Below are 18090 nucleotides of genomic sequence, written 5' to 3' on the forward strand. Positions count from 1 at the left end.
CTTTTCCGGTAGAAAGCCCACCTTCCTCCCACGTTGCGCATGCCCAGTGTGCCCTGCTGCTTTGCTTTGCTTTCGAACATCTCATCTCTGTTGCCAGGTAAGGGCATTCTGGTAGATGAGCTTTGGTGAGCCGGTTCAAACAGAATTCTGGGGGTCCCAAGAGCTTTCGGATATGCAAAAGAGGAAGGAGTGATTGGTCTCGACTTAAGCATATCCCTCCCACTCGCCCCGGTCAAGAACCAGGGTGCACAACACAGTCATCTCCACTGGAGGGGCGCTAATGAAGACAGGATGACAGGCGAGGAAAAGAACTACAACTCCCAGCATGCAGCGCGCAGCGCGGTTCCCGGAGAGGCCGGCTCTGCACTCAAGCCCGGTCTCCATCCAGAATCTGGGCCGACAGCTGCGGGCTGACAAGGTGAGCAGCTCGCACCGGATGCGAGTGAGCAAGGAGGTGTGATCCGGAGACCTGGGCATGCCGGGAAGTCAGGGCTCTGAGACCCAGCTCGCCGGCCCTAGTAGACTTTTAGCGTCCTATCTCCGGTGTCCCCAATGGACCACACACCCGGACGTGACGCTATCGCAGAGGAGGAAGGGAGAGGCGGAGCGTCGCAGTGACGTCCTCCCAAGATGGCGGTGAGAGAGTGAAGAAACTGTTTCCCTTGGGCGGCTACGGGTGAGTGCCGCCCTCTGTCTGGCCTGTCGTCCCTGCGTTCTGGGATCCCGGGGTCTTATGTGGTCCGGCGCCTCGGAGATCGAGCGCGATTCGGGGCGGAGGAGGGTGTCTAGGCAGAGGCAGCGTCCGCGGTATATGTAGTCATGGCCGGTGCCGTGGGAACTCGCGGGAGTGCAAGCTGGGAGTGCAAGGCAGCGGTGGCCGGGGACTGGCTAGGACTGTCGCCCTCCGCCGCTGCCAAGCAAGCAGCGGGCAGGCAAGGGGTGTGTCCTCCTCCGGAGAGTGATGGAACCTTTGACACAGCGGGTCGGGGCGTTCCCGCCCCCTTGCACTTGCCTGGAGCTTGGAACCTCACCATCTCTGCTTACAGGGTTCAGTGATCAGAGAGCAATGGGAACAACTCGTATCGTGTTCTTATCCTGTTTCAAGGAGGCTTTTCTTAGTCTATTTGTTTAAGCACCTTCAGGTAAAGATGCCTGTTGGAGCTTAAAAGTTTGAGGGGTCAACTCTAGAAGCTTAGGATTTTACGGCCCTGTTTACAACTGTGACATGTTTTTTTTTGTTGTTGTTGTTTTTGTTTTTGTTTTTTTCACTGCCTTTTATTGCATTAGTGTTCTAGTGCAGTAAAACAAAGAAAAGCATTTAATCACCACGAGTGTTCGATGAGGCTTTTGGGGGTTGGGAGGCAAAGGAAGAGCTGTGTTCTTTGGGTTTAGTCTTTTGTCCCACACTCCCTTACCGCTGCATGGGTGAATGTTTGATGAAAGCTTACGGCTATCAGTTCACCGTCTCTTCTTGTCTTTTTTAGATCAAGGGTGAAATCCCATTCTGCTAGCAAAATGCAGTATTCACACCACTGTGAGCACCTTTTAGAGAGACTGAATAAGCAACGGGAAGCGGGATTTCTTTGCGACTGTACCGTAGTGATTGGAGAATTCCAGTTTAAGGCGCATAGGAATGTGCTTGCCTCCTTTAGTGAGTATTTTGGGGCGATCTACAGAAGCACTTCTGAGAACAATGTTTTTCTTGATCAGAGTCAGGTGAAGGCTGACGGATTTCAGAAACTGTTGGAGTTTATATATACAGGAACTTTAAATCTCGACAGGTAAAGTACATGTTTTTATTCAGTTATAAAATCTAGTCTTTAGAGCTAGATTCCTGTTTTTCCAGTTTGCTCTCCATGCTCATTCTCAGTGTTGTTACACAACACACACACACACACACACACTATAGCTTCAGTAGAACTGTTGAGGATGAAAAGATGTTTGGTAAGCACAAAAAACACATTAAAGCTGGTGGTGGGCGGCAGAGGCAGGCAGGACCTAATAAATTCAAGGCCAGCCTGGGCAACAGAGGAAGTTCCAGGACAGCCAGGGCTACACAAAGAAACCCTGTCTTGAAAAAACAAAAACAAACAAACAATACACATTAAAGTCAAGAATTCCATCTGACAGACTTATTCACCAAAAAAAAAAAAAAAAGGCTCTATTTCAATTTTGCAAATTCTGAATTTAAAGTAGGTTTTCCTTTGGTCTTCATGTCCCTCAGGCCCTCTCTCACACAGTCTCTGTCCGTTGCTGCTTCTAGGGTATTTGGAGTAGAGTTGTTGAAGAACCACCTCAGGCCTCATGGCCTCATGGCCTTCTAGTGCTCATATTTAAATGGCAACGTGCAGGACTTTCTGATTGTGGTTCTGGAAAGTAACTTCGTGGAAATGCAAGTAGCATTAAGTCTGTTCCCGTTGTCAACCTATCCAAAGCTTGAATCAAGCCAGAGGCATCACTGTGTTTCTCTTAAGGGTCTTAACCGTTGGGCTCCAGAGGTGCATTGGTCAAGTGCCTGCCGTGCAAGGATGAGGACCTGATTTCGGGTCCTTAGCCACCAAATAAAAGCAGTTTTGTGATACCAGTGCTGCTGGGGTGGAGCTCATTAGCCCGCCCGCCCGCCCTCCTGCCAGCCAGCCAGCCAGCCAGCCTAGCAGAATCTGGGAGCTTCTAGCTCAGGGAAAGATCCTGTCTCATATAATAGGGTGTGAAGGGCAACAGAGGAAGACACGCAGAATCGTCTGCGGCTTCCATACACAAATACACACACATCTGCATGCATGTGTGCACAGGAACACACACAGACTATGCCAAAAGATGCTTATTGCTGCCCCTTTATAGTAAGTAGGCTCTTCAGAGTCTTATAATAGAGATATATTGTTTCCTCTGTATAAAAGCTAGGCTGATAGTCATACATTCCTAGTTGTGGGAGAAAAGTAGAAAGGGCAGAAGCAAAAAGGATCTGGACAGATTATGCTTGCCTTCTTTCCTTCATTTCTAATAGAAGCATGCGCACAAGTAGGGGAGTGGCTGGTAGAACGGACTTATAGGCCAGTCGGGGTGGCGCACGCATTTAACCCAGAACTTGGGATGCAGAGGCAGGTGCGTCTCTTTGAGTTCTGGGCTAACCAGACTTACTGAAGGAAAAAAAAAAATAGACATTGGAATTGTGTCTTTCTGATTGGCTGATCATATGTCACCTAAAGGCCTCCGTGAGCCTTAATCGCCTCATAAAAGTGAGATAGTAGTAACTATATTGGTATTATTGTAAAAACTGAGTGAAAGGTTACTTGAAGCCCCCACTGGGCAACAAACACTTGTTTACTTTATATTTTATCGTCTTTATTCTCTGCCCTCTTCAGTTCTACATTTCTTAGAGGAAACTTGGAAGGGAAAAACGCCCATGAGATTGTGCCACCTACTGACTAGGACTATTAATATTTTTCATACACATCCTTTTCCAGGCCATCTCTACAGATGTATGCCTGTACACAGTTAAGATCCTTTCCTTGTAGCTTGCAGCTTATCCCATAATAAGAATGTACACTTCTTATACATGCTAGGATCAAAACACCTCTTGTTTTTTTTTTTTTTCTGAAAAGGAAGTATTCATGTTTTAGAATTGTTGTATTGGGATAATGAGCAGAGATAAGTTAATCTTCCACAATAATTAAAATTTGGTAAATAATTGATGAATTGAATGGGCTGAAGAATATAGAGTATTTAATACTAACTGCAGATCAGTGGATTTTGAGAGAGTTTTTTAATTTTTATGTTTTCTTTTTTGGTTTTTTTGAGATAAGATCTCACTGTGTGAGTTTGACAGAAACTCACTGTGTGGCTGAAGATGGCCTCAATACAGTCCCCAGAGTGCTCTATTGTAGACACAAGCCACCTGCCTTCCATCTGGTCTCTTTTTCCATTAACTATTTGTGAAAAAAAAAAATCTTAACTTGATTGGAACATCCTGGAACACCTTTCTTAGTAGAGAGTGCATAACAGTTCCGGGCTCTCTGGCACTTTCTCATAGATGGCTAAATGTCCATTTTTATTAACAAGACCTCTCCATGATTCATATTCACAGCAAAGATTGAGAAACCTAGTTAAAAGTACCTCCGAAGGCAGAAGAGAAGATTAGGAGACAGTTTTCATTGAACTCTTTCTGTTGCCAATCCAGAAAAGTTGATTGATTTCTGAGGAAGCCTCAGAGGGAATGGGAGGAAGCAGGGTATTGCCAACAACATTAAAAAAAAAAAAAAAAAAATAGCAGGGCACAGTGTGCATGCCTTTAATCCCAGGGCTCATGAGGGAGAGGCAGGTGACCCCTATGAGTTTGAGTCCAGCCTACATGGTAAGTTTCAGGTTAGTCAAAGCTACAAAGAGATACCGTCTCAACAGAAGTAAAACAAATGTATGTGTGTTCTCCAGTGCAGGATGCTCACATGTGTACCACACGCATGTAGAGGTCAGACACCAGTTTGGGGGACTCATTTCTCTCTTCATCCTGTTGAGATGGGGTCTTGTTTCTGCTGCTGTATGGCTCTCTTGGTTAACTGGCCTGACTCTGCCTGCCATCTTCAGGAGAGTGCTGGGATGATGGGACATGTGCACGGTCACAGTGCCTTCTCAGGCGGGCCCCTTGGGGCTTAGGCTTTCCCCGCTGAGCCAGCTTCCTGACCACCCAGCAGTCATTTTTAAATTCAATTCAAGTGTCTGTCTTTTGCTTGTTTGTTTGTTATTGTTTTCTAAGCAGCCAGAAAATATATTTTGTAACAAAAAATATTTTGTTACTCTACATTCTTTTCATCTTTTCAGTATCAGAATTGGAGATACCTACTCAAACATTCTGAGTTACATTCTATAAATTAGTTACTTAGTTTAAAAATGTTCAGCATTCTGCTTTATTAGATCTTTAAGAGACATTTGAGTAAGTACAGCTGTTTCTGGTTTTGTTTTTGATTTTTTTTTTTTTTTTTGATCAGAATATTGTCATTGTCCTGTTTTTTTTTTTTTTCAGTTGGAATGTTAAAGAAATCCATCAGGCTGCTGACTATCTCAAAGTAGAAGAGGTAGTAACTAAATGTAAAATAAAGATGGAGGATTTCGCTTTCATTGCTAGTCCCTCTTCTACCGAAATATCTAGTATTACTGGAAACATCGAATTGAATCAACAGGCCTGTCTTCTTACCCTGCGAGATTATAACAATCGGGAGAAATCAGAAGTCTCCACGGACTCAGTTCAGGCAAACCCTAAACCACGGGCATTGACAAAGAAATCGTCTCAAAGTAAAAAGAAGAAGAAGGCCTTCAGTTCTCAGAAACCAGGGCAGAGCAAAGCAGTGCAGTACCCCAGTGACGTTCTAGAGAGCGCGTCTGTGGAATTATTCCTAGAGACGAGCAAGTTGTCCTCACCTGTAGTAGAGCAAATCATTCAAGGAAATGACAGTTCAGAACTTGAGTTGACCTCGGTTGTGGAAAATACTTTTCCAACCCAAGATATTGTGCAAACTGTTACAGTCAAACGGAAACGTCGGAAATCACAGTCACATTGTGCTCTGAAAGAACACTCCATGTCTAACATAGCCAGTGTAAAGAGTCCATATGAGCTGGAGAACGCCGGGGAAGAGCTGGATGCAAGGTTTTCCAAGGCCAAGCCAATGTGCAACACTTGCGGGAAGGTGTTTTCGGAAGCCAGCAGCCTGCGAAGGCACATGAGAATACACAAAGGAGTCAAGCCCTACGTCTGCCACTTGTGTGGAAAGGCATTTACCCAGTGCAACCAACTAAAGACGCATGTGAGGACTCACACAGGTAAGCCTGCTTCCTGGGAAGAGCCACTGTTCTGTTTTCCTGCTGTGGTGGCTTAGTGCTGTTTGTGTTTTCTGTTTTGTTTTGGCACTGAGAATTGAAGCCAGGGCCTCAAGTGAGCACGCATTGTCCTACTAAGTTTTATCTTCAGCCCATACAGATGACATTAGCATACAACATTCATTGCTTACAAACAAAGGCTGCCATATTCTTTTAACCGTAAAAGGTTTTAACATTAGAATCCTTTTTTATTTTTTAATTTTTTTTTTTTTTTTTGTTTTTTTTCAAGACAGGATTTCTCTGTATAGCCCTGGCTGACCTGGAACTTACTCTGTAGACCAGGCTGGCCTCGAACTCAGAAATCTGTCTGCCTCTGCCTCCTGAGAACATTAGAATCCTAAAATTTTATTTGTGATTGTAACCAAGTATTTAGTAGCTCTTTGTTATAATTGACGTTTGAGTTCTAGTCCTTACACCCTTTTCTCATAATATGCATAAACTTGGTCCTAACCCCAGCCCCTGCTGGGGATTGAACGGAGGGCCTTGAACATGCTGCACAAGCGCTCTACCACTAAGCTAGCCCTTCCCCCCTCCCCAATAGGACTCTTTTTATTCTGAGACAGTGTCTTGCTATGTTGCTCAGACATCTTGAATCTGCAGTCTCCCTGCCCCCCCTCCAGAGTAGTTAGGGTTATAGAGCTGTGCCGTTACGCCTTGCTTGGTTCTAGGTTTTAAACATTTAACAGAGTTAAATACTAAAACTCAGGCCAATTTTTACATATTACCACCACCTCCCGTTACATGCTCCTAGATTTCATTGGTTTTTGAAGATCCTTCTTTCTCAGCTTTTCTGTTTACCTCTGATTTGCATGACTTTCTGCTTAGGTTTGTATTTTATATATTCTTCTTGCTGATCACCTTTCACTGTTACGATTGATTTCTTTGCTTCTAGTGTTTTCAGTAGTCTTGAAAGGCATCCCATTTGTTTTTGTTACTTAGAAGTTGTACCATCTTCTGCAAACAAAAACCAGTACTGTTGGTACTCTTAAAAACCTTCAAACTTTATGATTTTAGCAAGTAAAACAGGATTTTTTTTTTCCTAATATGATATCATTGCTCTTAATATCTTCCTAATATAAATGTTATTGTTTTTTTAGGGGAAAGGCCATATAAATGTGAACTGTGTGATAAAGGATTTGCTCAGAAATGCCAGCTGGTCTTCCATAGTCGCATGCATCATGGTGAGGAAAAACCCTATAAATGTGATGTGTGCAATTTACAGTTTGCAACTTCTAGCAACCTCAAGATTCATGCAAGGTAAAAGGAAATGAGTCGTTTGACCTTTATGTTAGTTAATGATTACAATCTAATGAGCAGTGCATTTTCTGTGAGCACACAGAGAGAGCACGCAGGGTAAGCCTCACAGGACAGTGTGCTGACTGTGGAACAAGAGAGTTGGATGCTTGTCCACCAGGTGTCCATCTGGGTCTCATCTTCCTTACATTTTCATTCCTCTCCTTTGGAATGGAAATTGTATTGTGCAATTTGTGTAAACTGTGTTTTGATTTTTATAAGAGTTGCCCACATCTCTGAGACTTTAGACCTGGACTTTTTTGTTCTTGTTGTTATTTCTAGACAGAATTTAGCTGTGTAGCCCCAGCTGTCCTAGAAGTGGCTCTGTAGACCAGTCTGGCCTTGAACTCAGAGAGACCCACCTGCCTCTGCCTTTGGGGTTCTGGGGTTAAAGGCTCAGCTTAGACCTGAACTTTTGAGAGGTCCTGAAGCTATGCAGCCTGGAGAACCTTAGAGATGGCTGAGTGCATTCACCTGGGGTGTGCTTGAGCATCTCCAGCAGGAGATAGAAAATTGTTTGGATCTGAGATACCTCCCAAATGCCCATTTGTGGAAGGCATAGTCCCCAGTGTAACAGTGTGTAACATTTCAAAGGTGATTGTGAGGGTAGTGGCTCTGACTTAATCAGAGAATTAGAGGGGGTGATAGTTTACGTATTGAGACCTGGTTAAAGAACTGTTTCCCTAGATTCTCATTGTTGCCTCTTGCCCCAGCCTTCCCTGCATGCTCCTCCTCGGCCTCTTCTTCCTGACTGCTGTGATAGATAGCTCTACCACAGTCTCCCAGGGGAAGTAGTAGCCGTGGCCTGTGTGTGAACAGTGGCTACAGTAGACTCTGAGTGCCTATGTGGCTGACCTTGGACAAAGCACATGGAAACAGTGTATGCAGGCAAGGAGCTTAGTAGGTTCTCAAACCAAATGAATACGCATTTTCACACCCTGTCACTTTTGATGACTAGGATTTGGCTAGTTTTCTACTTTTTTTGTTTGTTTGAGCCAGGATCTTGCTGTATAGCCCAGGCTGGTTGCAGACCCAAAATCCTACCTCACTTCTTGAGAGCTGGGATAACAAGAATATACCGCTGATGAGGATTTTTGTTTGTTCTGCTTTATGGTGCTAGGAACTGAACACAGGCCCTCCAACATGCTAGACAATTGCTCTACTGTTGAGCTGTGCTCCCAGCCCATTGACTTACTTTTCCTTTGCTAAATATTCCTCAACCAAGTCTTCTTGGTCCCAGCTTTACTTACTTCTTTTCAAGCCAAACTTCTAAGTTCTTCAAAAATTTCCACTTTGTTTTTGCTCACTGTAAATCTAGCTAAAAGTAGCCAGTAATGCTTGAAACATCTGTGTACTATGCAGCCTTGAAATTTCTTCCACTGGAAAATTTAAATCTTTAGACCAAGCTCAGAGCCTCGGGGCATGGATAAAATGTAAACAAGGTAATTGCCAGAATTCAAAATTGTTCTCAAGTTCAGTTCCCAGTGGCATTATTTCCTTCTAGTACTAAGCATGTCTTTCCTGACACCGCCTCCCCTTCCGTCATATAGCTATCTTCAGACTTTGAATGCTCACGCATTGGCGCCATGAATGTTGGAGTCATTGACATTTCCTATCATCCCTGGCTGCAGTGCACATCTCTGTCAGGACTTTGTTTTTATGAACGGTCCAAGGAGCTCTGCTGGAGTCTTCTAGAACATCTCTAACCTGCATCCCTAAACTTTCTCTAATTCCTCATAAAGTTCTAAAGTGTCCGAACCACACTGTGAGGCAGTCACAGAGGACGCCTCCCTGGCACTCTTCTTTCTTTCCATGTCCCCAGCTGTCACTCTGAGGCAGTTAGCCTAAGAAGGAGGGCCCGTGTTGGCAGGCAGTTCTAGAGGCTTCAGGCCATGCTCTCCTGCCTCATAGCTTGTGGGCCTTTGATGAGGCAAAGAAATATGCCAGAGAGGATGTGGTGGAATCCACTGCTCAGCCTGTGGCAGGCAAGAAGCAGAGGTTGAAGAGGGGTGGAGACAAAGGTACAGTCTGTGACCTGCTTCTTTAGGAGGTGAGGCCTAGTTAGAAGCAGGTCAGGCCAAGCCTCCTAAAGTTTCCATCTGCTAGGCTTTCTCTAGCTGGGGACCAAGCCATTGGCCCTTGGCGTCACCTGTTGAGATGAATGTTGCATGAAATACAGCATTTTATATAAGAAGTACTTGGTGTATACGTGACCTCCGGATTGCTTTACTTACCGCTGTTACTTTATGTTCACTAACAGGAAACACAGTGGAGAAAAGCCATATGTTTGTGATAGATGTGGGCAGAGATTTGCCCAGGCCAGCACGCTGACCTATCATGTCCGCAGACACACTGGAGAAAAGCCTTATGTGTGCGACACCTGCGGAAAGGCATTTGCTGTCTCTAGCTCTCTTATCACTCATTCTCGGAAACACACAGGTAAGAGTTTACTACTGAGCCTGCTAGTAACAAGCTTGTAGCTAAGAGAAGTGGGAGTTGGGCCTTTTCAAAAGGTAGACTGTAGACTTTTTAGATATCTACATTGGTAGTTTTGAAGCTATCTATGTTCATGATTTTCACATAACCATTAGATTAAGAATCTGACATTTGGTAGAATAATACAAGGTAGGTGAAAATTTTATTGTTAGCTTATGCTTGTTAAAGTAAGAGAATTCTGGAAATATGAAAATCAAATTGAACCATGTTTTTACGACTAGAGAAAACCTAGTTAGCCTTTTTTGAGAATCTGTCTCTGGTGAGTAAGAATGTGGATGGGGAGTTAAGCAGGAGGTGGCTTAGGCGAGAAACCTGTCTTGTGACTTGGGCCTCTTTTGCATAGACATTCCAAGATCTGGAACTCAGACAGGTATGTCAGATGCAAATGAGAAGTTTTGAAAACAAAGTGTACTGGTCAGAGTCTTTTTTGGAAGGTGGGCTGTTGGCCATAATCTTCCTTAAATATTTTTATTCTCCTTGAATAATAAAAGTAAATAGCAAGATTTGAAATGTCACTTGAATTTGACATGTCCTTAATCACATGAATCAAATTGTTTACCCAGGTCATCTCTTGTAGGAAAGAAGAAATTTAGAAATGATGTTTTAGTGTATGAAAAGTACCGATCTAGATAGGTAGAATTAATAGTTCATTACTTTGGATGCTTCTAAGATACATCATAGGAAGGCTTTCATATAGATGATAATTTTAAAAGCTTAATTTAGATTTCTTGTAATTGATAAATATTATATTGGTATAGTACACCACTTCGCTATCTTTTATTTTCCATCTAGGTGAAAAACCATACATATGTGGTATTTGTGGGAAAAGTTTTATTTCCTCAGGAGAGCTCAACAAACACTTTCGATCCCATACAGGTCTGTGTTGAGGGAGAACGCATCGTTTTTTGTTCTCTCTTAATTCCTTTGTACATAAACCTTGGCTTTGAAACCATTGTGGAGTATCTTGTATCTAGTATAACTTAGTGATAATTAGTCTTTAATGTATAAATATCAGCTTTTTATTTGTTCATTTCTTTCTTTTATTATTATTTTTTAGTTGTTTAGAGTATAATTTAAATTTGGTTAAGAATTGTGTAGATTTTCTAAGGAATATGCAGATATCCATCATTTCCAAATGAAAACATTTGCATTAAATAGAGTAGATATATCAAACAAGGAATTATCAGAATTATAAAGTAGGTTCTTATATATAAGTTTTAGGAATGGATTTTGTTATCAGCATGTTTGTTATAGCATGTAATATGTAAATAGTATGAAAAACCATTGAATATTAAAATTAAAGGAAAACTGCTACTTTTTAAAGCTGTTTACATTTTTAAAAAAAATTTATCTTCATAATTCTTACCTAGCATGCTATGAATACCAGATGGGGCTTGTTAAACTCACTGCCAGCTCCTGTATCCTCGTGTTTCTTGGTTTGGGGGTAACATATTAAGTGATTCTTCAGTCATCCCCTGACCCCCATTGTGCTGGGGAGCAAACTCAGAGCTTTACTGATGCTAGCTAGGCATGCAGTCTTCCGCTGAGGTAGATTCCCCAGCCTGGACAGTATGCATTGGAAAATAGTTGTGTTGTAGAATATTGTCAGTATTTCTTAGAAGAGTTCCTCATTTGTGACATGTAAGAGTAGATTATTTTTGAGAACTTCAGAAAATGAAAATGCGTAATTTCACCCCAAATTGGGTTATACTTCTTAAGTAAAAGTGTACCTAAGTGTGTAGGGTTTCTCATCTCACAGTCCTAACTAAGTGAATAAAAGAATGTTTGCTTTATTTTCATCAATATTTGATAGTTGTGTGTCAGCTAGCAATTTTTTAAATACTAAGATTTTAAAGTTCTTGCCTTGTTTTTCAGGAGAACGACCATTTATCTGTGAATTATGTGGAAACTCATACACAGACATTAAAAACTTAAAGAAGCATAAAACAAAGGTCCATTCTGGTAAGAGCACATGCTTAGACATGCACTTCTCTATTGTGCTGGACCTTAGCATGATGAGCTACACGTTTCAACACTGGATACTAGATCTGTGTTTAAAAGTAGATGTAGGGAGCTAGAGTGGATCATGCTTATAATCTCAATACTCAGGAAGCTGTCCCAGTAAGATCTCAAATTCTTAATGTCAAGGTGGCCACACAGCTAGTTGCAGGCAAGCTTGAGCCACATAGTGAAGCCCTGTCTCAAAAAACAAACCAAAATAGTCCCCAACAAAACAGGGCTAGAAGCTTGTGTGCTCAGGCCTGACAACCTAAATTCTATTCCCAAATCTAACAGGTACCAGAAGAGAACAGTTCCCTGAGAGTTGTTCTCTGACACACATATACACACAAACACACACACAAATAAACAAACAAGCAAGCAAGCAAACAAATGAATAGAATTAAGTGATTTTAGAAAACAGTAACAAAGACTTACGTATATACATATAAAGAAAGTAGCTTTATAATTTACAGAATTAAATTCCACTGTTTTTGAAATACTGAACTTCATAAAAGAAATAAAAATAAAATAAATTTAAAATGTTCAGGGGTGTCTTAGTTAGGGTTTTACTGCTGTGAACAGGCAACATGACCAAGGCAAGTCTTATAAAAAGCAACATTTAATTGGGGCTGGCTTACAGGTTCAGAGGTTCAGTCCATTATCATCAAGGTGGGAGCATGGCAGTATCCAGGCAGGCATGGCGCAGGAGGAGCTGAGAGTTCTATCTATGTCTTCATCCAAAGGCTGCTAGTGGAAGACTGACTTCCAGGCAACTAGGGTGAGGATCTTATACCCACACCCACAGTGACACACCCATTACAACCAGGTCACACCTTCAGATGGTGCCACTCCCTGGTCCAAGGATATACAAACCATCACAAGGGGGCTGGAAAGATGCCTCATCATTTAAGAGCACTAGCTGCCCTTCCAGAGGACCTGGGTTAGAGTCTCAGCACCCACATGGCAGCTCACAGCTGTCTGTAGCTCTAGTTCCAGGGGTTCCAATATCCTCTACCAGCCCCTGGCACCAGTCACACATGCAGTAACACACCCTCACATATTAAATAATAATAATAATAATAATAATAATAATAATAATAATAAACAACTTTATCTCCTTCTTTAAAAAATCTGTCTTGCCACAAAGCATGGTGGTACATATCACACACCTATAGTTCTGTAACTTAGGAGCCGAGAAAGACAGTTGTTGTTCAAGTTGAGCTACATAAGTAGTCCCTTTCTCAAACAAACCAACCAACCAACAAACAAAAAGCAAAAAGCATGACTTTTGAGTAGTTTCAAAAGTGAAAGACAATATAAGCATGCAATGTCATTATTGTCCATAATGCATTGAGGATGACTACTGTAGTTAGAAAAGAGCTCTCGTGAATATCAGAATGTGGAAGGAAATGGGCCCTGGTAGCTCAACATCCTGGCAGGATAGGAAGCCAGACTGCAAACTTTTAGGCTCGTTGCTGACATTAGATGCTTGGTTTACTGTACTTATGACATTCCGCCAAGATGAAAGGTATCTTAGGTGTGACAATGAGAATCAGCGAGTGGGATAGAATGCTCACGCAGCATGCGTGCAGCTCTGGGTACAGTGTCCAGTATCAAACAGTTTACGTGTGTGTGTGTGTGTGTGTGTGTGTGTGTGTGTGACTTCGTTTTACATATATACTGTAGTAAGTTTAATTGTAAGGATTAGGGTAGAAACATCTGAAAACTGCAGTGAGTCTCTTCATAGTCCATTTAATACCTATGGGATACACATAGCTGCAGGGTGTATGAAGTTGAACAGGGTATAGTCCTGGTTCTCTTAAGAGCTTAATTACTACCTGGATGTAATGTCAGAGATCTGACTATATTGAAATTGTAGAACATTGTAAATACAGAGGTGCTAAAGGAGACATTTCTTCTGAAGCATTAGCATGTCTTAGGTTCTCTTGGACATGGTAGCACATGCCTATAGTCCCAGCACTCAGGATGCTGATGGAAAGCAGACTGGTTGCAAGGCTCCATAATGACAGTATCTAAGGGGGGGGGGCTGTCAGGAGAGAAAAGACTTATTTTTATAGAAATCGAAGAGAGAAATTCAGGGGATGGAGACGGGCAGGACAGAGTCATTGCAAACAGAGGGCATTTTGATGAGTCACAAAGACAAGACCGCTCAGGTTGTTTCTTGACTGGTTAAACTGCAGAGTTCAGAGAATTGCAACTTAGTGTAAGCAAAGCATGCACTGTTGGCTATCTAACGAGGCTGCTGAAGTCATGTCAGCATTTTGGGGTGGCAGCAACATGTTACAGCCAGTAGTGCAGTGAAGGCAAAGTACATCGCTAGTTGGTGTGGTAATTTCTCTAGGAGAGCAGCCTTTCTCACTTCTGGATTTAACTGATAAGTTGTGTACTGCAAACCTGAAGCCACTGGCTAGTGTGCACTCCTCATGAAAATAATCAGTGTACAAAGATTGATTTACTTTGTTGCCCTTCTGCACTTAGAAATCAGGGAAGTTTAACTTAGCATTCACCATGGAGGAATTTACAGCCTAGTTGAGGAGTGGAGGCATGACTGCGTAGTCAAGCAAGCCTGAGAAGAGCGGGTGCCATGGAGAGCGGGTGAGGTTTGCATCTGTGTGATGAGGAGAGGAGGAGAGCTCACCTGGGCTTGGAATGTTTACACTCATGTGTGTACTTGCGTTAGTGCTCGGCCCTGTTCTTGATACGTGCTGTGTAGTATCAGTGCAAACTTCAGGCACGTGGGGGAGAGAGAAACAGGCTCCACGTGGCTGTGGACCTGAATGTGGATTAGTGCACCTCAGACAGTTGTTTGGTTTTGCATTGTTAGAGCCAGTATACTTTCCCTTCTGTTTCAGGTACTGATAAAAATCCAGATTGCAGTGTAGATGACCATGCTGTAAGCGAACAAGACTCCGTACAGAGAAGTCCCTTGTCAGAAACACTAGATGTGAAGCCTTCTGATATGACTCTACCCTTAGCGCTTCCACTTGGGACTGAAGACCACCAGATGCTCCTGCCTGTCACGGACAGTCAGTCTCCTGCATCAGACACGCTGCTGAGGTCCACGGTGAATGGGTACTCGGAACCGCAGTTGATTTTTTTACAACAGTTGTACTGACTTTGAGGGCATGGACTTGCTAGGCCGTCCTCGGCAGAGACATAACTATGTCTGGTAAGGTGCAGAGTCGTGTTAACTAACCCCCACTCATTTGAGCCGTGAGCCCATTAGTCTTTGTTCACGGAAGTGAAAGCACCTGACCCTGCATCAGGCAGTGCTGGCTTGGGTTTTTGGCTTTTATTGTAAACAGCCAGCCTGTGAAGGAGCGCTTCCCCCGCACCGCACCGCACTGTTGTGGGTGGGTCGGTTTTAGACACTGTTAATGCTGCCTTAATTCCATCTTCACTTTGCATTGTAGACTTGTTTGTTCCTTAGGTCGAATCTGACCTGGGGTTTTTTGTTGTTCTCTCCTTGCTGTTTAAACAAAATCTACAGTAATATCAACTTCGAAGTGTTTCTGTTTGTAAGCCCTGTGGACCAGTATGGAAACTGTCGGAGGGATTCAAGTTCATGTTTATGTCTATGAAAATTTAGATACTGAGGAAGAATTGTGCTATTTATTAATATATTCCTTTAGAGGTAACTTTTCTAATGAAGCCAAACAAAGTATTTCTCTTAAAACCCAGAAAACGTGTGTAAATTTGTGTTCATTTAGAGTGAATTCAGTATTCTGGAGAAAACCAGTGCTCAGATCCATTTTTGTTTGAGTTGAAACTATATTTTTTTAAATAGATATTTGGTGTTTTTAAGTGGTCAGAAGACAGTTTTGGAATTTGATTCATTTTATATTTTATTAGATTTGTAGATTATTGGAAGTGAATATATAACAAGTTTTGAAAATTTTTGATAAGCCTATCTTGTATCAGTTATGCACTTTTTAAAATAAATGTTCTAAAAGGAATTTTCTAGATATAAAATACATACTAGAAATCACTTGGCTTCTAAATTTGATGTATTACTTAGAAAAATCAAGAAACCTGAGTTGCATGCCTAAGGCAACACACATACACACAAATAAATATCCTTAATATCCTAACTTCAATTATAAGCTATACTTTTGGGTTATCAGTTTGTTTACCATTTTATATTTGAGTTTTCTATAGACATGTGTTTTTCAAATTTATAAATTAAAACTGCAACGTTTGGTTGTTGGCTATAGCTTTATAGTGTCCTTTCCGTTCCCCTGGGTGTAGCGAGTTCAGCATCGCCCGTCCTCCAGCCTGCTCCCTCTTCCCCTCTCACTGTCTGCATATCAGTTGATTTCACTTTGCATTTTAAGTTCAGTTTCCCAGTCAGTTCCATTGCTGATAAGTCCTGGTGACTGTTTCTCATCTCTGCCATCACTTAGTTAGGTCTCACGCGTGTTCAGGACTGCACCAGAACAGGCTCGCAGTGTTCACTGGGACTATTCTTCCATCATAATCCTCCCTCTTTGGTTCCAAGTCACAGAACTAAGAAGACATACTAGGACCCTCAGTTCTTGCAAACTGCAGGTGTCTTCCCATTTCTTAAAGCTATAGCATTTTCACGGTAAATTATGACCAGCGAGACTAACTTAACTGGAGAGAGTATGAAATACCACCTTTGTACAATAAACTTATTTTATTATTTAGCTAAGAAATCTGTGTGTATGTTAAATGAACATACTGAGTTTGAATAAAATTTGTAAGGTATAAAATGTTCAGCTAATCTTTTTCTGGTTAAAATCAATAAAAATTTACTGGAATATAACAAAACTGAAAAAGAAATTAAGACTCAACCCTTTTTAACAAGTTTGCCAAAGTGGAGGGGCTATGTTTAAATCACAGCTGCATTAATCCAAGCATATAATGAACAGTTTTTTAAAGTGCTGTAGTTAGGTGGGCACGCACATACCTATAATCACAGTATTCTGGGAAGTTAAGGCAAGAAGATTAAACAGGATTCCAAAAGCTGCTGTCATGATGTCATGATGTGCTGTGTGCAGTCTCCTAGAGTGTAATGATAGTCTTGTTGGTGTATCAGTTCACAGTCCAGACTGGCCTAGGACTCCTGTGTAACCTAAAGTGGCTCTGTCCCCCACATCCTCCTCCCGCATTCCCCAGGCGAGCAGCACAGCCCCTAACAACACAGCAGCACCAAGCCACTCAATCCCCAACTTGCTAACTAGCATCTGAAAGCTTCTAAATTGTTACTTTCAGCATTATTTCATATAAGTGGAATCTGAAGTAGGTCAGATTGTTTTTTTTTTTAATTTGTATTACTTGCGTATCTAAAATTATTTTAGATTGATACTGGTTTAGTCATTTGCTCTTGCAGAGTTATTTGTGACGAAAGCTCAGAGACTGAATGTTATTCTTTTAATGCTATGCTGTTACTACTCACTCTAACGTGCGTGCACTTTATGAGAATCTGGGAGTCATTCTAACACAGAGAATCCCTGCGGTAAGTTCTTTACCTACTCTGTTATGATGCAGTGTTTTAGCAAAGCTTCTTAATTATTTAAGTGTTATAGCAGGTGTTCAAACTTTCTTTAAAATGCTGAATATCTTAGAAAGTATTTTCTAATTTTGTATTATTATTTTACTTTAGAGCTTTTTTAAAGAGGGAATTGTAATTATATATTAAATAAAATTTGCTGTTAAATAGTATTCATGTTAAATTCCATAGGATCATTTCAGTGGACAATTTTAAAAGCTTCTTCAAGATTGAAGGTCTGTCAGTTCTTTGAAAAAGTAGTTTATCATTTCTCTACATTTTAATCTTACAGAAATGGCACATGTCAAAGCAGTTAAAGTAGGTAATTAACTCTCTACACTAATTTTAAAAATATCCTAGGCTAATTGTTGTACTGTCTTTACTTCTGTCAGATTGGAGTTTAATAAGAGTACCCATGCCCACTCCAGTTTGCTGTGCTGAATCAGATGTGCTGGGGCAGATATTTGATAGAGAAGCCTCGTAGCTGATTTCAGCATGGACCAAACACTGAGAGCTGCCTCCCAAGCACTGCTTGGTGCTCTGTCTTTGAGAAGCACTTGAAATGACGTTCTGGAATATATATATATATATTATCATTTACCTGGAGATTTTTAATCTGTTATTGAATTAAAAATACCACCAAATAAAAAGATGAATTCTGCATTTTCACTCACTATTTTGACTAACAATGAGATGGAGATATTAGGACATTGATTTCTTTGTTTCTTTTCTACTTGAGGCAGGTTTTATTATGTATCACTCTGTTCAGATTGGATTTATTAAATAGCCTAAGTGTGGAGTTCACAGTAATCGTGCTGCCTCAGACTCCTGCGTCCTGGCTTATAGCTGTGTACCACTCTCTACAGTAATCCCTCGAGACATGATGTAGTCTTCTTTTG

General features: G+C 41.6%; 1 protein-coding gene across 4 annotated transcripts; it reads left to right on the forward strand.

Annotated features, from left to right (window-relative positions):
- The first annotated feature begins 67 nt into the window (after positions 1-67).
- Positions 68-17854, forward strand: Mynn (myoneurin). 4 transcript variants are annotated; one of them, NM_030557.3, is made up of 8 exons: positions 68-676; positions 1485-1781; positions 5018-5811; positions 6966-7125; positions 9422-9600; positions 10450-10533; positions 11533-11619; positions 14532-17854. In NM_030557.3, exons 2-8 carry the CDS (start codon positions 1516-1518, stop codon positions 14792-14794), a joined length of 1833 nt encoding a protein of 610 aa, NP_085034.2. In that variant the 5' UTR covers positions 68-676; positions 1485-1515; the 3' UTR covers positions 14795-17854. The 4 variants fall into 4 exon arrangements, with proteins under 4 accessions (NP_085034.2, NP_001276551.1, NP_001276550.1 ...); NM_001289622.1 differs by having other exon boundaries at positions 1485-1651; NM_001289621.1 differs by lacking the exon at positions 10450-10533.
- The last annotated feature ends 236 nt before the right edge of the window (positions 17855-18090 follow it).

This window comes from Mus musculus, chromosome 3, assembly GCF_000001635.26.
Source record: "Mus musculus strain C57BL/6J chromosome 3, GRCm38.p6 C57BL/6J".
Classification (NCBI taxonomy): Eukaryota; Metazoa; Chordata; class Mammalia; order Rodentia; family Muridae; genus Mus; species Mus musculus.